The sequence below is a fragment of the Pelophylax lessonae genome (assembly GCF_965119305.1).
Source record: "Pelophylax lessonae genome assembly, chromosome: 13".
In the NCBI taxonomy this organism is placed as follows: domain Eukaryota; kingdom Metazoa; phylum Chordata; class Amphibia; order Anura; family Ranidae; genus Pelophylax; species Pelophylax lessonae.
In genome coordinates this window covers 190,035,050-190,056,635 of record NC_138780.1, presented here as the reverse complement: position 1 = coordinate 190,056,635, position 21,586 = coordinate 190,035,050, and the positions used below count along the sequence as shown (strand labels likewise).

The 21,586-nt window shown below is 45.1% G+C and overlaps 1 protein-coding gene across 2 annotated transcripts in view; it reads right to left on the bottom strand.

Moving 5' to 3' along the window:
* TDP1 (tyrosyl-DNA phosphodiesterase 1) overlaps nt 1-21,586 on the bottom strand; it is a 162,840-nt gene that overhangs the window by 80,834 nt on the left and 60,420 nt on the right. For both annotated transcript variants that reach the window (XM_082242794.1, XM_082242795.1), the window contains exon 13: nt 11,317-11,424. In XM_082242794.1, coding sequence (XP_082098920.1) covers nt 11,317-11,424 — 108 coding nt within the window. The remainder of the gene's footprint in view (nt 1-11,316; nt 11,425-21,586) is intronic.

Sequence of the window (21,586 nt, the reverse complement as noted above, 5' to 3'; positions counted from 1 at the left end):
AAGTGCACAAACTCTGCAAGCGGTGCGACAACTCAGCACAATGGTGGGGGTTGTAGAAGAGCGGGGGCAGCAGATGTATTATTAATGTGCTGCTTATGGAAAAGGGAAAAGACGCGGAATCACTGCCTATGGACATCCTGCAGAAGTCCGCTGCTGGAACAGCTGCTCTGCATCTGGGACAGGTCTGGGAATCAACCCAAACGCATCCATCCCAAAGCTTCAGGAAACTTAGAGCGCCACCCTTATAGCATCCAACAGTTTGCACAGTGCTTTACAATCAGGGCCGGGACAAGGGGTGAGTGGGAGGGACAGCTGCCCTGGGCACGGTGGTATCATGTGAGATGGGGGCACCACAAGGAGATTGTGGGGAAGGGGGGTAAGAATTGTTCTAGGAGGGGAAGTTTGTGGAAGTGTGCTAGCAGTGGGGATTTGTGTTGGGGGGGGGGGGGATTTGGGGGGTTTATGCTAGAAAAGGTGATATGGTAAAGAGGGAGAGGATATTTGTGCTAGTAGGGAGAATATTTGGGGGGAGGGGATTTGCACTAGTAGGGATGATTGGGAGGGGGGGCTATGAGTGCTAGGAGGGGAACTTGTGTTAGGATGAAGGATTGGGGGGGGGGTTGCACTAGTAGGGATGATGATTGGGGGGGTATGTGTGCTAGGAGGGGAACTTGTGCTAGGATGAAGGACTGGAGGAAGGGGGGGGATTTGTGCCAGGAGGGGGAATTTTTGGGGAAGGGGATTTGCATTAGTAGGAATGATTGGGGGGTATGTGTGCTAGGAGGGGAACTAGTGCTAGGATGAAGGATTGGGGGGGGGGGGTTTGCACTAGTAGGGATGATTGGGAGGTATGTGTGCTAGGAGGGGAACTAGTGCTAGGATGAAGGATTGGAGGAGGGGGGATTTGTGCCAGGAAAGGGAATTTGTGCTAGGATGAAGGATTGGGGTGGGGGAGGGTATTTGCACTAGTAGGGATGATTGGGGGGTATGTGTGCTAGGAGGGGAACTTGTGCTAGGATGAAGGATTGGGAGGGGGGGAGGGTATTTGCACTAGTAGGGATTATTGGGGGGGGGTTATGTGTGCTAGGAGGGGAACTTGTGCTAGGATGAAGGATTGGGGGGGAGGGTATTTGCACTAGTAGGGATGATTGGGGGTATGTGTGCTAAAAAGGGGGAACTTGTGCTAGGATGAAGGATTGTGGGGGGGGGGGGGTATTTGCACTAGTAGGGATTATTGGGGGGGGGGGGGTTTAGGTGTGCTAGGAGGGGAACTTGTGCTAGGATGAAGGATTGGGGTGGGGGAGGGTATTTGCACTAGTAGGGATGATTGGGGGGTATGTGTGCTAGGAGGGGAACTTGTGCTAGGATGAAGGATTGGGGAGGGGGGGGAGGGTATTGGCACTAGTAGGGATGATTGGGGGTATGTGTGCTAGGAGGGGGAACTTGTGCTAGGATGAAGGATTGGAGGGGGGGGGGGGATTTGTGCCAGGAGGGAGAATTTGTTTGGGGGGGGGGAGGTATTTGTGCTGGAGCATTTTGGGAGAGAGAGGATTTGTGCCAGGAGGGAGAGGGGGTATTTGTGCTGGAGCATTTGGGGAGAGAGAGGATTTTGAGCTGGGGGCATGTGGGGGGGGGGGCAACGATTTGCATTTGGAGGGGAGATTTCAGTAGGGGGGGGGCAGATTTGTATTGGGAGGAGGGGAAATTTATGCTTAGGGGGGGTAAGCATGCAGATTAGTGCTTGGTTTTTTTTGATGGGGGAGGGGTTTTTACTGACACATAATGCTCATACATCTTGGGGGGGGGGGGGGGGCAAAATCTGGCATGCGTTCACCCTGGGCTCTAGATGCCCCTGTCCCAGCACTAGTTACAATATAAAAAGGAAACAGTATGGTTACATAAAACTATTTAAAAGAAAAGTATGGGCATAGGAAAAAAAAAATAAATACTCACCTAGGTGTATGTAGCATCGATCCAATGCTGCATCTGTCCCCCCCTGTCTGCAAAGTGAGAACTGAGCGATCACACACCGCTGATCACTCAATTCACCCCCCCCCCCCCCCCCATCAGCATTGTAAAAAAAAAAGAATGGCAAAAAAAAAAAATTGAAAAATGTAAGAAAAGAAATAGGATTTTTTTTTTAAATTGTAATAAATAAATAAAAAATAATAATAATAATAATAATAATAATAATAATAATAATAATAAGAAGAAGAAATGTAAAAACTGGAAAAAATAATTCAAATAATTCAATTTTTTTTCAGTTTTTGTAATTTGGGTGTCTGCTTCCTTGCTTGCTGTGACCACAATGCTACAGGGAGGGGAGGGAAGTGGCGGGATCTCCAAGTATTTGGTAAGAGCGTAGTGGAACAAGAATGAACATTTACAAGCGCCTTTATTAATAAAGAATGCGTTATAAAATGATCGATGTTAGGGATAATATACACTATAAAAAAAGATCGGTGCTGCCAAAGCTTTTCTATCATTCACTCCAACAAACGAATGCAATAATAAACATCCAAATAAAGACAACGAGAATTCTCAGACTGCAGCCATTGCTATAGAAACGGGAAGTATACAGGCGGCTAAGCTTCCTCGAGGACGGATATATACAGGTAGAGATGAGAGAGAACGTGAAATCACTTCAAACGTTATAGAAGAGGATTTTCTGAGAATATATTTTGGAAGCACCGGCACAATTGTGAGTGTGACGTGATTGGACAAAGCACGGTGTGGGATGGATAACGGTGACTATCTAATGCCCTAGGCGTCAAAAGGCGGAGTCTGGTCTGTGATCCTAAGGCTCGGTTCACACTAGGGCGACTTGTAAGGCGACTAAGTCGCCAAAAACAAGTCACGCTCCAATCAATGCAATGGAACCGTTCCAATCAGAGCAACTCAAATAAAAAAGGTTCCTGCACTACTTGGGGGCGACTTTGGAGCGGCTTGCATTGACGTAAATTAAAGAAGTAATTTGCAAGCCGAGCTGAAGTCGCGCTGTATGGGGCGGCTTCAGAGTCGGGCGACTTTAACCAATACTGGACTGGAAGATTTCCCCCCCTAGTGGAGTTCCACCCTATTTTTATACTTACCTCCATCTTCTCGCTCCGGGTTACCTGAAAAAGAAATGGATAATCGCATATTTTTTTTTTTTTTACTTACCTCGTAGCGAAGAAAAAATACTTACCTTACTTCCTTCTTCCTCCTTCCTCGGCCGCGGCCCGTCGTCACTTCCTGGCTCTGCAATGATTCCTGGGAGCTGAACGTCATAGCTCCCAGGAATCATTGCGCCTGCACCGGCCCCGACGTCAGTTCCGGGTCGCGCGCGTCATCCCCTTCTAAACAGCTTCTGGGCATGCCCAGAAGCTGTAGAGGGATGACGCGCGCGACCCGGAAGTGACGTCGGGGCCGGCGCAGAGCATCGTGGGACCAAAGAAGGCGGAAGAAGACGCCGAAGGGGATCTCGCTGGCTTCAAGCTGCCCACATCTGAGATGGCAGCGCTGGACAAGACGTTTGCAAGGTAAGTATTTGTCCTAACAGGTAAGTGCAACCCGGGACAGATCAGAGGCTAGCCATTGTGGAATGCACTAGCCCTGACTGTCCCGGGGGTATTAAAAAAAAAAAAAAAATCCAGGGTGGAACTCCGCTTTAATGACGAGGACATTTTATGCGATTTGGCACTGCGTTACTTTAACTGAAAATTGCGCGGTCGTGCAACGCTGTACCCAAATAAAATTGATGTCCTTTTTTCCCCACAAATAGAGCTTTCTTTTGGTGGTAATTGATCACCTCTGCAATTTTTATTTTTTGCGCGATAAACAAAAAAAACAAAGAGCGACAATTCTGAAAAAAAATATATATATTTCACTTTCTGCTATATAATATTACAATAATATTTGAAATATTTGTTGCGCTTGACAAATGAAAACAATAATAAAAAGAAGAAAACACAATAGCAGCTAGCACAATGCTGTCAATCCACAACACATCAAAGATACAAAGAGAAAAGAGCGCAGCGCTAAAGAATAAATCATTAAAAACCAAAAGTCCAAAATATGAAAAATAGTTCATCAGAAACCAAAGTCCATAATTAAAGGAACCATATGAGGTGGATGGAAGTAGATCTGAGAATCTGTGGGGAAAACCTTCACCTGCACTCAATTACACAGCCGCTTACCAGAGGACATAGACTTGGAGATCGACCGATTATTGGCAAAGTCGATATATCGAGGGCCGATATGCACTTTTCCCGATATACTGGAATCTGCCCCAGGGTTGGCCTCATGGTTTTGACTAGGGATCGAGCGATTATCGGCGAAGCCGATATATCGAGGGCTGATATATTGGAATCGGCCCCTGAGGTTACCGATGTTGCCGATATTTCGGGAAAGTGTTTGTACCGGAGTGATGGGGTCCATAGCCAGCGGTCGGCTGTCTTGTAATGACAACTGATGAGGCTGAGAAGCCGCTCAGCTGTCATTACAAGGAGCGGGAGGGGACGTCCCCCCCACTCCAGCCTCCTTCCACGGCTCACCTGGGTCTCCCGTCCCACTGGGAGACCCGGGCAACCAGCCTGCAGGGCCACTGAAGACCCGATCAAAGCTGCATTCAGCTCTGATCGGGTCTCCATGCAAAAACCCGGAAGTGATGTCATGACCTCACTTCCGGGTACTCGGCACCAGATTCAAAAAACATGACAGCATTCAAAACTTCCAAACTTGGCGTTGAATGCTTTTAAGTGCAGAGGAGGGGTTTGGGGTCTTTTAGACCCCCAGATCCCTCCACAAGAGTACCTGTCAAAAAAAACCAAAAACGTTTAAATGTACGAAAATATCAGCCTATACGGATAGGCATTGGCCAAAATATTGGTATCGGCAATAAAAAACCGATATCGGTCGATCACTAATATAGATCCCCATTACAGAGATGTATATTAGCATGACGAATGTAATCCTCTGTCACAAAGGCTCAATGAGGATCCCGGAGAGATATTCTGTATTCCCCTTAGAATAAATCCACTTGCAGATCTTACAGGCACGATTCCACCATTATGCAGATGTATATGTTGGAGATAAAATAATTGCCCCTCATAGAGCACTGCGCCCCGAGCCCACCCAGTTTTATGACAAAAGCAAATGAATATTCGTTATGATCACACTGACTCTCCTCCCAGCCAATCAGGAAGCGGGTCCGGAGACCCCCTTCCTAATTGGCTAAAATGAGACGTGATTTTACAGGCCATTGGCCAGGAAGAGGGCGAGCAGACTCACAGCGGCGCTCAGGGAAGGAGCAGTAAGGATGCTGGCTGTCCAGCTGGGCAGCCAGCCATCCGTCCCAGGAGGGGGGAGGAAGGGAGGGGGTGGTAGAGCAGATTCCTGGCCAGTCGGCTGTCCCGTGGGGGGGTGTTGGTTTTGCCACCGCCCCCTGTAATCTTTATTCACCAGCCGCCACTGCCAGGAGGAGTTACTAGTGATCAACCGATATTGTTTTTTCGTTGCCGATACCGATGGCCAATGCATATTGGTATCGGCCGATATTTTTGTAAATTTTTTGTATTTTTTTTTTTTTTGACAGGTACTTCTGTGGAGGGATCCAGGGGTCTAAAAGACCCCAAACCCCTACTCTGCACTTAAAAGCATTTAAAACGCCAAGTTTGGCTGCTTTGAATGCTGTCATTTTTTTTTAATCTGGCGCCAGACAGTACCCGGAAGTGATGTCACTCATGACATCACTTCCGGGTTTTTGCATGGAGACCCAATCAGAGCAGAATGTGGCTTGGATTGGGTCTTCGGCGGCCATGCAGGCTGGTTGCCCGGGTCTCCCGTTGGGAGGGGAGACCCGGTTGAGCCACGGGAGGGGGGGGCTGAGACGTCCCCTCCAGCTCCTTGTAATGACAGCCGAGCGGCTTCACAGCCGCATCGGTTGTCATTACAAGACAGCCGACCGCTGGCTATGGACGCTGGGAACCGGGGTGATGCCTCTAGCTGCAGGCATCACTCCTGTACAAGCACTTTCCTGAAATATCAGCAATATCGGTAACCTCCGGGGCCGATTCCGATATATCGGGGAAAGTGCAGATCGGCCCTTGAAATATCGGCAATATCGGTAACCTCCGGGGCAGATTCCGATATATCAGGAAAAGTGCAGATCGGCCCACCATATATCAGCTTTGACGATAATCGGTCGATCCCTAGTCAAAACCATGAAGTCATAATAATAGTGAACAGTGTTATCCGCGCTATGGAGAAGGATAATAGTGTATATGTGTATATACTGAAAACCCTGGCCATAAAACTCGCCGCCCGATACCTGGAGCATACTGGCAGACCGCAGAATTAGCAATGAGCAGATTAAATTGTTCCTTCTACAACAAAAGCTCAGCGGGGTCATCAATTGTAATCTTCCGGTACAGGAACTGATTGATGGTTTTTAGTGGGGGGGCTTCATTGTCTCAGTTCTGTTTCATACGTGAAACAAGTAAACAAATCAATTACTTGTCTATAGAAAAGGCGCCATTCAGAGCCTCCGTCAATAAAAACGCGTTCCATATAGACATTATGGATCTCTCATCTAGGCAGTAAAATGCTTTTGTTTGTAGTAAAACTAGGTCACAAGAAAACATTCAGCATCAGAAAACAATGCAACGCACTAAAATCAATCGGCTTTGTTTGTGAGTGACTTAAAAATATACATCAATCCCCTACAAAAAAAAAAACATGTATGGAATTTGCATCCGAAGCGCACCGCAGTGTTCAGAAAACGCACAGGACTCCTTCCAAATTCGCACTGCCGCTGCACCTTGGATATGTGAACCGGCTACATAGAAAGCCGGTTTGGTTCACGTGTCATGTGAATGACATGTGGTTGTGGATGTGGTTCAAAACACATCCAATTCGCATATATGTGAACTGAGCCTTAAAATGTTGCTAGGAGCTTGCAATCACTATATCTGCTCTCCCCAGCAGCCTGCATTCACTATATCTGCTCTCCCCAGCAGCCTGCATTCACTATATCTGGTCTCCCCAGCAGCCTGCAATCACTATATCTGGTCTCCCCAGCAGCCTGCAATCACTATACCTGCTCTCCCCAGCAGCCTGCATTCACTATATCTGGTCTCCCCAGCAGCCTGCAGTCACTATATCTGCTCTCCCCAGCAGCCTGCAGTCACTATATCTGCTCTCCCCAGGAGCCTGCATTCACTATATCTGGTCTCCTCAACAGCCTGCATTCACTATATCTGGTCTCCCCAGCAGCCTGCAATCACTATATCTGCTCTCCCCAGCAGCCTGCATTCACTATATCTGGTCTCCCCAGGAGCCTGCAGTCACTATATCTGCTCTTCCCAGCAGCCTGCAAATCACTATATCTGCTCTCCCACAGTACACAGAACATGGAAATGCAATTATTTTAGTAAATATAAACTGCTAAATACCTTTTCTCATCAGCAGTATATAGCAGTCTTGTGACTTCCTATCAGTGTCTGGTTTTCATTCTCCCCTGACCCTCTATCTGGACAGTGCTGATTGGCCCTGTGCTTATCACATGCACTCTCCCAAGAAAGAGAAAAAAAAAAACTATCTAGAAATACACACCAAACTGAGCATGTGCAGAGTGTCCCCAAGGCTCTGTTTGATCAGGAGATGGAATGGGGAAAGTGGAAGAAGGGGAGGATCAGAGAAGACCAAATCAAACAGCCTTTGCACTCAATGCAGAGGATTAACCCCTTCGGTTCCACAGTGAGTATCACAAGCATGCTTTACTGCACATACACAATGATTTTACGGTTGTGGGTTTAGTAACACTTTAACCAACTGCCGACCATCCGCCGCAGCATATACTGCGGCAGGCTGGCTCAGCTGCGTGAACTGCCAAACCTGTACAGCAGTTCGCGGGAGCACTCCTGGGGGCGCGCGCGCGTGCCCCCCGGAGGCGTGGGAGCACCCGAAATAGCCAGCAGGGGAAGCCGATTGCCGCCAGGCACCCGCGATCACTTCCCGTGGAGAGAGAACGGCGGTCTGCTGTTGTAAACACAGCAGACCGTTCTCTCAGCAATCAGTACAGAGTGCCTGTGATAATTCCATTTAGGAACACAGGTCTCTGTGTTGATTCCACAATCCCATCCCCCTCACAGTTAGAAAACACCCCCTAGGCATACACTTTCATTGCCCCTGAGTTAACCCCTTCCTTGCCAGAGTCATCAGTACAGTAACAGTGCATATTTTTAGCACTGATTGCTGTAGTAATGTCACTGGTCCCCCCAAAAAATTTCAGTTAGGTGTCCGATCTGTGTGCAGCAATGTTGCAGTCCTGCTAAAAATCGCAGATCGCCGCCATTACTAGTAAAAAAAAAAAAATAAAAAAATTAAGAAAAATTACATTAAAATCTATCCTCGAGTTTGTAGACGCGATAACTTTTGCGCAAACCAATCAAAATACGCTTATTGGGATTTTTTTTACCATAAATATGTAGCAGAATACAAATTGGCCTAAAATAAGGAGAAAATTAGATTTTTACACTTTTTTCTTAAATTGGTAATGTTATATAGCAGAATGTGAAAAACATTGTTTTTTTTTTTTCTGAATTATCACACTTTTTTTGTTTATAGCGCAAAAAAAATAAAAAAAAATTGCAGAGGTGATCAAATACCACCAAAAGAAAGCTCTATTTGTGGGAAAAAAAAGGACATCAATTTTATTTGGGTACAGCGTCGCACGACCACGCAATTGTCTGTTAAAGTAACACAGTGCCGAATCGGCCTGGTCATTAAGGGGGTAAAACCTTCCGGTCCAGAAGTGGTTAAAGTGATTGTAAAGTCTGTTTCTTATTTTTTTTTTATAAACTTGTTCTACTTACAGACGAAAATCGACGGTGGGCGGTCCGGAAGTGGTTAAAGGGCAACTCCACTTTCATGGGGGAAAAGTAGCATATAAAGAAAAAATAATATAGCGTATACAATTGAGATATTGGTTGCACATAACCAGGAAATTTGATAGAGAAGAAGTTCTTTATTCGTGCATACACAGGTACAAAGTATAGCAGAATGGATATGGTAGACGCGTTTCACACTAATTCAACGACTTGGTGTACAAGCACGTTGAAATTGTGTGAAACGCGTCGACCATATCCATTCTGCTGTACCTTATACCTGTGTATGCACGAATAAAGAACTTCTTCTCTATCAAATTTCCTGGTGGTGTGCCACCAAATCCTTCATTTATTCTGTTTACGGTGGCGAGCCGGGGTTCAACACCCACCATGGATCGTGGATACAGATCCACCTGAGCGGTGTTACTCCTCTTCACGTATACAATTGTGACACAAATCATATTGTAATTGAATGTTATTAAAAATGACCTTCCCTTTTCAATCTGCAGCTGTTGTAATTTTCTGAAAATGCAATGCAATATGGCCGCCTGGAGCTGTTCTGTACACAGAATGTATACTGACCACACCCCCAGAAACATCATTTCCTGCTTGTGTGATTGGCTCACTGATTTTTCCAGAAGTCTGCACTAAGATACAAGTCAGATTGCTGGCATCCCCTGCAACACAAATGTCATTTTTGGTGAGATACTCCCAATTAGGGACACGTCTAAAGGGATGCAGGCCCAGCAGCTTTCCTCATTAGTGCTCTGCAGCTGCACAGCTGATAGATAATCATGAAACCACTCCCATTAGACTCGCTCAGCACAAACAGGGATTTCTTCAGAATAACAAAAAGACGGGAATCTGCAACAAAGGTTGTCATAATTCTTGCAATGTACAGAGATCACCCAGAGGGGAATGTTTTTTTTCTCAACAAAAATTTTTTTAACAAGCTAGAAGCTGATTGGCTGCATTGCACAGCTGCACAAGATTGACTCTCCAATTTTTAGTAAATCAGCCCAAGTGTATCACATGACAGGTCCACTTTAGGTACAATGGGTAAATCCTATTCCTTCTGTTTTACTGCAGCCCTGAAGAACCTGCAGATGTCTGGGTTCACTCCATGACTTGTTTCCATAGAAGACAATGAGGGGGAAAGTATAAACTTGACATGGGACAGGTGGTAACAAAGGAATAAATACAATGGAACCATATTGTGATTGATTTATTGTCAATTGCCTCATGCAAAGTCCCAAATATCCCCTTTATGTACACTTATGGCGCTTTTCCACTGCATAGAACTGTACCGTTTCGGGAAGCTTTTGTGCTTTTCCACTGCGGTACCGCATGGTATAGGGTCGGAACGGTTCGGTACGGTACGGTATAGGTTTGCTTTTCCACTGCATGGAACCGAACGGTACGGTATGGTACGGCTCTGAAAAAACAGTACCTACTCGATTGTGGTTCCAACAGGTACCAAACTGGTACCATATCCCACAATCCTTTGCATGCAGTCACTACTAGCCACTGATTGGTCAGAGAATCACACCCAACCCGTTGTTATCCCACCCACTTAACTTTAGTACTACTTTAGTGGAAAAGCAAACCTATACCGTACCGTACCGAACCGTTCCGACACTATACCATGCGGTACCGCAGTGGAAAAGCAAACCGGGCCAAGCAGGGCCGAGTAGAGCCGAGCCGGTACTAGCAGTGGAAAAGTGCCATTAGGAACCCAATTACAGTAAACCCCCGCTCCATCGCGGTTCAGTTTTTGCAGTCCCGGTATATTGCGTTTTTTTCCTGTAATGTTATTTTACTAATTAAATCATTAAAAATGAAATATTTTTGTGTTTTCCATAGCTCTTGCTCTGTCTCTCAGTATCTTTTATGTGTTTAAATGAGTTTCTATTGTTTTAAAAGTGTGTTTAAAGACCTTAAAATGCTTTTACACGTACAGTGACAGTAAAAAAATCATGCCTACAATGCATTTTAATAGGGTTTTTCTATTTAGTGGATTTTCACTTTTCGCGGGTGGGTCCGGAACGTAACCCCCGCAATGGAGGGGGGTTTACTGTATCTTATTTTTATATATACATATATGTAGTTGCCATTACCAATGCAACTACGTAATAAACATGGTATAACATATTTTTATATATCATTCCATTGTATTTACTCCTTTGTTACCTGTCCCATGCCAAGTTTATACTTTCCCCCTCATTGTCTAGAATAGGTTGGAGAAGCACCTCATATAAAGTCCCCCCCCTCCTTTGTTTTTTGTTTCGATAAAAGAACAACCAGTAACATCCACCAATAGATGAGGGCGGCCATGATACACCAGCAGTGTGGACAGACCGGTGGATCTATTTATAGCATGTACAGGTGACCTCACTTGTTCACATCAATGACATCATTTGTTCAGTTATAGAAGCTCTACGTTTTGTACCTTGTCACAAGGAACCAGGCCAGCTCCCGGTAGTCTGGTGATAGGCGCATGTAGGTCTTGATGTGAGGCATGGCTCTGCTGCGTCCTGATGTCTCCGCTTTCCACTTGCTGTTAAAAAATAAAATCGGAATATTAACAAGGTCCAAAGTTATAACCCCCCCCCCCCCCCCCCAGTACAAAAAACCTCATAATACCATTTAACCACTTAAGCCCCGGAAGATTTTACCCCCTTCCTGACCAGGGGGTATTTTGCGATTCGGCACTGCGTGACTTTAACGGACAATTGCGCGGTCTTGCAACGCTGTACCTAAACAAATTTGGCGTCCTTTTTTTCCCACAAACAGAGCTTTCTTTTGGTGGTATTTGATCACCTGTGCGATTTTTTGATCACACGCTATAAACAAAAAAAGAGCGTCAATTTTGCAAAAATAGCAATATTTTTCACATTTTTTTATATGAAATTCCCCCCCAAAAAAATGGAAAAATCAAAATTTTGTATCATTTTCGGCCAATTTGTTTTATGCTACCTATGTTTGGTAAAAAAAAAAAAAAAATCGCAAAAAGCGTATTTTGATTGGTTTGCGCAAAAGTTATCGCGTTTACTAACAAAGGGAAAGATTTTTGTCATTTTTGTTGTTTTTTTTTTTAACGCGTAATGGCGTCGATCTGCGATTTTTTTGCGGTACTGCGACATTGGGGCGGACAGATCGGACCCTTGACTGACATTTGTGACACTTTTGGGGTTACCAGTGACATTTCTACAGTAATCAGTGCTATACATATGCACTGTTACTGTAAAAATACACTGGTAGTGAAGGGGTTAACTTTATTTGGGAGGGAGGGGCTGTGTGTATCCCTAGGGGCGTGCTTTCTACTGTGATTGGCTGTGGCTTGAGCTGTAAGGACACTGATCAACGGATCTACATACTAGATCCGAGTGATCAGTGTCTTTACAGCGAGGAGAATGATAGGTGGCTTGTTTACACAAGCTGCCTGACATTCTCCCTCTCCCCCGCCGATCGCCGAGTGACCGGCGGACATCGGGTCCGCTGGTCACACGCGCGGGGGGGGGGGGGGGGGGCTGGGGGGTCCGTGACCACGCGGGAGCGCGTCTCCGGGGGCGCGCGCTCGCTCCCTAGACCCTCACAAGCTAGTGACGTAGCCCTACGTCACTTTGCCTGTGAGGGGCTGACTGCCGACGTAGATCGGCGTTAGGCAGTCGGCAAGTCGTTAACTACAAATGTTGTCATAACCAGTGTTGTTATGCTATTATTGTTATCATGTTATTCACGAGGATCTAAAGGTGGTATTTAAAGACATTTACCTATAGGTAAGCCTATATTAAGGCTTACCTATAGGTGCTATAAATATCTCCTAAACTTGCACCGTTTAGGAGATATTTACAGTGAATGCAGCCGATGACCTCATGGGCGAATGCGCTCTGAAGGAATGGCCACCCGTGCCGTTCCTTCAGAGTCCTATGCCGTGAACGGCGGCTCCCAAGAGCATGCACGGGAGTGATGTAATCGCGGCTCCGGCCAATCAGATGGCCAGAGGGCGCGAACCAGGAAGCAGGAAGGCCGAACATGTCGGCCGTCCTATCGCTGAGGGGGCGGTACTGCAGGGGCTTCGTTTTAAGGTACTTCATAAGGAGCTAGTATGCGATGCTCTTTTTTTTAAAATTTTTGCATACGCTCTGGCGATCGCGGCGATACCTCACATGTGTGGTTTGAACAGCGATTTCATTTGCGGCGTGACTTCCGGGGGCGGCTAAAATTATTTTTTTCCTATTTGTTTTATTATTTTTTTTAATTTTAACACAAAAAAATAAAAAATCTGATCACTATTATTGCTGTCACAAGCAATGTAAACATCCCTTGTGACACCAATATGCAGTGACAGGTACTCTTTATGGAGGGATCGGGGGTCTAAAAGACCCCAAACCCCTCCACTGCACTTGCATGTATTCAAAATGCCGAAAAAAACTAAATTTTTGAATACATTCACTTTGTGAAACTGCTTCTGACTTTGATCGGGACTCCAGCCAGCCCGCGGACGCGCCAGCTGGTTGCTCGGGTCTCCCGGTGGGACGGGAGACCCGGGCAGAGACACGGAAGGCAGCGGGAGGGGGGGGGACACCCCTTCTCGCTTGCCGAGGTAACGATCGAGTGGCTCCCGAGCCGCATTGGTCGTTACCGCCAGAAAGCCAACCGCCGGCTCTAAAAAACGGTTCCAGGATGATGCCACTAGCTAGAGGCATCATCCCGGTACAGCCACTTAAAATCAGCCGACGTAGGTCTACGTCAGTTTGCGTTAAGTGGTTAGATACACTAACAAATTGAAGCAAAACTCCAGCTCACACTTTATAATCAGTTACAGCAACACAGTTTTTTTTCCTTTTGGGATAAATGGCCGTGAGGGTAAAGCCTAGTACACACGCAACGATTATCGGCCGACCGATCGTCCGTCTTTTGTCCAGAGTGGTGTTTTGTTGGTTGGAATGTGCTCTAGACTGCACACGAATTTTCTCGCCCAACAAAAATCTACTTCAGAAGTGATGTCATGTGTTGGATTGCTTTCTTTGAGTTCTTTCTTCTCTGAGCATGCCCAGTCTTGCTCATAAGATTTTTCCCTGTCGCAATCTGTACTGACTGCATGAAAATCGGACGCGTTTTGACAAAAATTTTATAGCCTGCACACCAGAATTTTTTTCGGCCGCCATTGACATTTGGTTACAGCGTCGCATGACCGCACAATTGTCCGTTAAAATAACGCAGTGCCGAATCACAAAATAGGGCCTGGTCAGGAAGGGGGAAAATCCTTCCAGTCTTAAAGTGGTTAAAAACTCATATTATGTGTTTTTTAGATATCCTTGTACACATTTACTCCTGAAGAGTGAGCGATTGACTCACGAAACGCGTCGAGTTAGAAAGATGCATCTAGTTCATCATTGAATGTTATTACTGCTATGCGCAAGCATGTATACCAACCACTATGTCCTTTATCATGTACTGTAATCTGTATTGGCACATGCATTTGCACATATGTTGATGTTTTTTTATGCTTAATAAATTTGCTACTATATCTAATCCCATTACAATTGACCATTTGTGTACACCTCATTTAAAGTCCCATGGCTATATCCTTTTTTCTTTGCATGAGAATTCCAATACCTAATCTGTAGCTTTGTATAAAGTGTAGGAGTGCATGTAATAGAGAAGACTCTACAAGGTCATTGATCCTCAAGGTTTAGCTCATAATCCTCTGCATAGGTTGTGTATTGCCATAAGGCAGACATTGTATAGCGCAGCGGTTCAGTTTAGCTTTTGCAAATCTTTAATCAGATTGTAAGTGCAATCTTTAGGAGTGCTACTTGTGTGGAAAACCATGCACCTACACTAGCAGTCCCGCTTTCATTATAGCTAGATGGCAACAGATGGCTTGCAATGAATAGAACAGTAGTAGTAGTAGTAAATTGCCACTTGATGAAAGCTGGTCTTACCACCTCCTGGTATACAAGAGTCAGTCTGGGCTTAGAAGCAAGTGCACCAGTCACTGGTCATATATACTAGGAGGTGGCAAGACCAGCTTTCATCAAGTGGCAATTTATGGTTATCGCTGTTCCTTTCATTGCAAGCCATCTGCTATTGTCTAGCTATAAGGAAAGCGGAATTATTGGTATAGATGTAGTACTTATACTCAAGTACTACTTATAAAGATAGCACTTTCAACTTGATCAGGATTTGCCAAAGCGAACATGAACTCCTGCGCTGTAGAATTTCTGTCTTATGGCAATGCACATTATTTGCAGTTGATTTTGAATTAAACCTTGAAGATCAATGACCTTGTAGATCAGCCTCTCTCAACCAGGGATCCTGCAGAGGCTGCCATGGGTTACTTGAGCAATGGGCAAATCCTGCCTCTTGTAAGGTATAACAGTGTCAATTTGCTGTCCCCCTCAAAATACCTCAACACACAGCCATTAATGTCTAAACCGCTAGCAACAATAGCGAGTACACCCCTAAGTGGAAATGTCCAAACTGGGCCCAAAGTGTCAATATTTTGTGTGACCACCATTATTTTCCAGCACTGCCTTAACCCTCTTGGGCATGAAGATCACCAGAGCTTCACAGGTTGCCACTGGAGTCCTCTTCCACTCCTCCATGATGACATCACAGAGCTGGTGGATGTTAGAGACCTTGCGCTCCTCCACCTTCCGTTTGAGGATGCCCCACAAATGCTCAATAGGGTTTAGGTCTGGAGACATGCTTGGCCAGTCCATCACCTTTACCCTCAGCTTCTTTAGCAAGGCAGTGGTAATCTTGGAAGTGTGTTTGGGGTCGTTATCTTGGAATACTGCCCTGAGGCCCAGTCTCTGAAGGGAGGGGATCATGCTCTGCTTCAGTATGTCACAGTACATGTTGGCATTCATGGTTCCCTCAATGAACTGTAGCTCCCCAGTGCCAGCAGCACTCATGCAGCCCCAGCCCATGACACTCCACCACCATGCTTGACTGTAGGCAAGACACACTTGTCTTTGTACTCCTCACCTGGTTGCCGCCACACACGCTTGGCACCCTCTGAACCAAATAAGTTTATCTTGGTATCATCAGACCACAGGACATGGTTCCAGTAATCTATGTCCTTAGTCTGCTTGTCTTCAGCAAACTGTTTGCGGACTTTCTTGTGCATCCACTTTAGAAGAGGCTTCCTTCTGGGATGACAGCCATGCAGACCAATGTGATGCAGTGTGCGGCGTATGGTCTGAGCACTGACAGGCAGACCCCCCACCCCTTCAATCTCTGCAGCAATGCTGGCAGCACTCATATGTCTATTTCCCAAAGACAACCTCTGGATTGTACCGCTCCTGCATTTTACGTATGATGTGGATTTTCAGCTGCAGAAATATTCCACTTCAGTAGTCATGTAGAGAAACGCTGAGACACCATTCCCAACTCTCAATGACTCATCATGTGTGGATGATCTCAATTCAGCAAGTAAATACACACACTCAATAAGATGTTTCCTAGAGTGACTTATGTATATAGTAACACAGTCATGATAGGCTGAAGAGACAGGTTGGGTAGAGATGGTAGATGACAGACACTTGAAAGGAAATGTTCTTGAAAGTAAGATAGTAGCAGATGGGATGCAGATAGGTTTAGCAATCATGTATGGTAGCAGATGACAGAGTAGCAGGTAGACATACAAGAGAGATCAACCCAGTGCAAGAACAGGTGGTAGTAGGCTCAAGAGCTAGCAATCTTAGATAATGCAGATGTAGTAATAGTCCTTAGTATGCAGGGCTAGATAGTGTAAGCTTTAGTATAAAGGTTATAGAGGTTTCCCCTGTGGGGTACTTATCACTAATAGCAATGTAGCAGAGGAGAGGTTCGGCAAGAGCGGATGATCCGGTAGCGGGATACAGGGATCAGCGCAGCGTGGTTCCGACAGCGAGGTATGCTTGCAAGCATGAGAGCTTCAAGACAGGTTAGCATCAAGGCACAAAGCAGTTTGAACGAACACATGTGAGTGAGAGCCGGCGATCTAAATAGCCATCCAGTCCGGCGCTCAGTGATGACAGCATCAGTCTTAAAGGTGTATGCGCACCTTACCAAAAGAGAATGGTGGGGCGCATACACTTATGAAAGAGTAATTAGGGTACCCAAAGGTACCAGAACATTACAGTACCCCCCCCTTAAGGCCGGCTCCTGAAGGCCTCTGGAGCTGGTTTGTCTGGGTACTTCGCATGAAAATTGCGGATTAATCTAGAGGCATGTATGTCAGAGGTGTTTAGCCAGGTGTCGTCTTGGGGCCCATAGTTCTTCCATCGAACCAAGTACTGAAGTCTTCCTCTGTGGATACGAGAATCCAGAATCTCTTTTATCTCGTATTCTTCTCCACCTTCAACTTGTACAGGAGGAGGAGTTGGGATAGTAGGCCTTATTCCTTGGTCAGGAACATGGGGCTTCAGTAGCGACACATGGAAAATGGGATGTATTTTGAGGTCTATTGGCAATGTAAGCTGTACTGCAGCTTTTCCAATAAGTTTCTTGATTGGGAAAGGTCCCAAGAACAGAGGTCCAAGCTTTTTGCTAGGGATTTTCAGTCTTAAATTTTTTGTTGAGAGCCAAACGAGGTCCCCGATAGCGTACTGAGGAGAAGGTCTTCTGCGAAGATCATAGTACTTCTTTTGTTGACTATGAGCGTGTGCAATGGTAGTATTAAGCAAACCCAGAGAGTCCTTTATTTGGGTAAGATAGTCTGAAGCTACTGGGTTATTTGAAGGAAGGATGCGTGGTGGAAGAATAGAGGGATGAAACCCATAGTTCAAGTAGAACTGACTCTGCTTGGTCGTACTGTGGGTTGCGTTGTTGTAGGCAAATTCTGCCAGAGGGAGAAGATCTACCCAATCATCCTGTTGGTAAGAAGTGTAACAACGTAAATATTGCTTGATGCATTGGTTGACTCTTTCAGTCTGTCCGTTGGTCTGCGGATGGTAAGGAGAAGTGAGCTTCTGCTCGATCCGTAGTATGTGACATAGTTCTTGCCAGAACTTGGAAATAAATTGTGATCCACGGTCAGACAGAAGAGTTTTTGGGATACCATGTAACTTAAAGACATGTTTCATCAGGAGTTCTGCCGTTTGTTTGGACGAAGGTAGTCTGCGAATAGCAATGAAATGTGCCATTTTTGTCAGATGGTCCACTGACACTAAGATGGTATTAAATCCTTTGGAAGGAGGCAATTCCACTATAAAGTCCAAGGACACAACTTCCCATGGAGTTTGGGGTATTGGTAGACTGCATAGTAGACCGGATGGTCTCGTAGTGTCAATTTTGGACCTGGCACAGACATTGCATGAAGAGACGAATTTTTGTATAGATGTTTTCATGTCAGGCCACCAGAATTGCCTGGTAATCAGATTAAGAGTCTTTGTCATACCCATATGTCCTGCCATAGGCACATCATGCGATAATTCCAAGATCTTGGTCCGTATGGTAGGTGGTATGTAAAGTTTGTCGTTGTAGTAGAGGAAGCCTTCTGCATCAGTATTTAGTTGTGGTGGGGGTGAATCCAAACTTATACCATGCAAAACCTCTTCCTTCAAGGAACGGACAACTCCAATAATGCGTTTGTGAGGTATTATAGGAACGGAAGGGATTTCGAAGTAGTTTTCTTCAGTTAGTCGTGATAGTGCATCCGCCTTTTTGTTCTTATCTGCAGGTGTGTAGGTCACTAGGAAGTTAAACCTTAGAAAGAATAGTGACCATCGTACCTGTCGGTGCGAGAGAGTTTTGTTAGTCTGAAGATATTGGAGATTTTTATGGTCCGTGTATATAAGTATTGGTAATTGGGTGCCTTCGAGTAGATGTCGCCAATTCTCCAGAGCCAATTTTATAGCAAGCAGTTCCTTTTCACCCACGGGGTAATTTATCTCTGGACTGCTTAGGGATTTAGAAAAAAAGGCGACTGGATGAAGTGGTGAAGTGTGAGTTGGTCGTTGGGAGAGTATTGCTCCTACTGCCATGTTTGACGCATCTACTTCCAGAATGTATTGGAGGGATGGGTCTGGATGGCGTAGTATGGGAGCAGAAGTAAACCTTGTCTTTAACAGGTGAAAAGCTTTATTTGCTTCATCTGACCATTTGAATGGTTTTTTAATGCTAGTGAGCTGTGTGAGGGGTCTCACAATGGCAGAGAAGTTTCTAATGAACTTCCTGTAGAAATTCGAAAATCCAAGGAATCGCTGTAGCGCCTTGCGTGTGGTTGGTGTAGGCCAATCCTGAATGCAGGATATCTTACTCATGTCCATCTCGATTCCTGTTTTGGATATGATGTAGCCTAGAAACAGTACCTCTTCTTTATGAAACAAGCATTTTTTCAGTTTCACATAAAGGTTGTGTGCAAGCAATCTCGATAATACAAGTCTTACATGTCTTATGTGTTCAGACAGGGATCGTGAATGTATAAGTATATCGTCCAGATATACCACAACACAGACATCTAGTAAGTCTCTGAAAATATCGTTTATAAATCGTTGAAAAACTGCAGGGGCGTTGCATAGCCCGAATGGCATTACAAGATATTCAAACAATCCGTATCTGGTTCTGAATGCAGTCTTCCACTCGTGTCCATCACGGATTCGAATGAGATTGTATGCTCCTTTCAGGTCCAATTTTGAAAAATAGGTAGCTCCACGCACCTGCTCAATGAGCTCAGGGATAAGCGGTAGAGGATAGCGATCTTTTATTGGAATAGCATTCAATTGCCTATAGTCGATGATAGGCCTGAGACTTGAGTTCTTATTGCGGACAAAAAAAGAGTCCTGCTGCTGTGGAAGAAGTGGAAGGTCTAATAAAACCTTTTTCCAAATTCTCATCCAAATAGTCTTTGAGATGGGAAAGTTCATCCTGTGAAAGAGGATAAACATGACCGAACGGCAATTTGCTATTTGGGAGTAGATCAATGCTACAATCATAGTCTCGATGGGGAGGTAGTGCTTGAGCATTTTTCTCAAGAAAAACCTCAGAGAGATCCTGATAACATAGTGGTGCAATCTCATCTGTCACCACAGACAGGATCTTCCCGAAAGACGGGAGGTTACACGTACCCTCGCAATAGCAAGAGAGGAAGGCCAGGGTCCGTTAATTCCAATCTATGGTTGGTTGATGTGTGTGTAACCAGGGAAGTCCCAAAACAATGGGAAAGTGGGGTGAAGGTATTAGATCGAAGGTAGTGGTCTCCATATGAGACCCGTTAGTAGTGACTAGGAGTGCCTGTGTCTGATCAGTGATCGGACCAGAGGATAAAGGAACACCGTTAATAAGACTCACTGAGACAGGTTTAAGTTTAGAAATAATAGGAACTTTATTTAAAGCAGCAAAACGTATGTCAATATAATTTCCACAAGATCCTGTGTCAATCATGGCCTTAGTAGTAATCCTGTTCTGGTCCCACTGTAATGTTAAGCAAACAGAAAGGTAAGGGTTAGTGATTGAAGTTGTCAATCCCCCTAGGAGGACATGTGAACACTCACCCTTCTTTTTGTAGACTAGGGGACAGACGTTTATCTTGTGATCCGGGGATGCACAGTACAAGCAGAGATTACCAGATCGTCTTCTGGCTCTTTCCATAATTGATAGAGGTGGGCGTATGGTTCCTACCTCCATAGGAACGGGGTCAACGGCCGAGATCCGAGAAGAACTGGATAATGGCATTCCCATTTTCTCAGCCTTTCTTTCTCGTAGTCTTCTATCTATGGTGATACTGAGTTGTATCAATGCATCCAGGGTTTTTGGCAGATCCGCTCGGGCGAGCTCGTCTTTAACGGCCTCTGATAGGCCAAGCCTAAATTGGGTTTTCAGAGATGCATCATTCCATTCTGAATCAAGGGTCCATCTCTTGAATTCTGCGACAAAGTCTTCTACAGGTCTCCCACCTTGTTTCAAGGATCTTAATGGAAGATCGGCAGTACTCTGCCTATTGGGATCATCATATAGGCTAGTGAGTTCTGCTAGGAACAAGGCATAGGAGTTGAGAAGCTGGTCGCTTTTCTCAAAAAGAGAGTCTGCCCAGGCCCGAGGATCGCCTGTTAGGTAAGAAATAATAGTACAAACCTTAATGTGATCAGTAAGGTAGGTACGGGGTTTTAGCAAGAAAAGTAACTCACATGCGTTTTTAAATTCGCGAAATTTTTTGCGATCGCCTGTAAATACCAAAGGAGGATTTATTTTGGGTTCAGGGGACTGAGCAGTGGTAAGTTGTGTCAGTCTAATTACCTGCTGCGACAGAGCCTGATTGTCTTCTTTTAATTCAGCAAGTGCGTGTATTAACGCAGTTACTTGCTGTTTTAATTGTGTCATCTGAGTGGTTATTTCTGCTGAATCCATTTGTGGTTCGTTCAATCTGTACCGCTCCTGCGTTTTACGTATGATGTGGATTTTCAGCTGCAGAAATATTCCACTTCAGTAGTCATGTAGAGAAACGCTGAGACACCAATCCCAACTCCCAATGACTCATCATGTGTGGATGATCTCAATTCAGCAAGTAAATACACACACTCAATAAGATGTTTCCTAGAGTGACTTATGTATATAGTAACACAGTGATGATAGGCTGAAGAGACAGGTTGGGTAGAGATGGTAGATGACAGACACTTGAAAGGAAATGTTCTTGAAAGTAAGATAGTAGCAGATGGGATGCAGATAGGTTTAGCAATCATGTAGCAGATGACAGAGTAGCAGGTGGACATACAAGAGAGAACAAC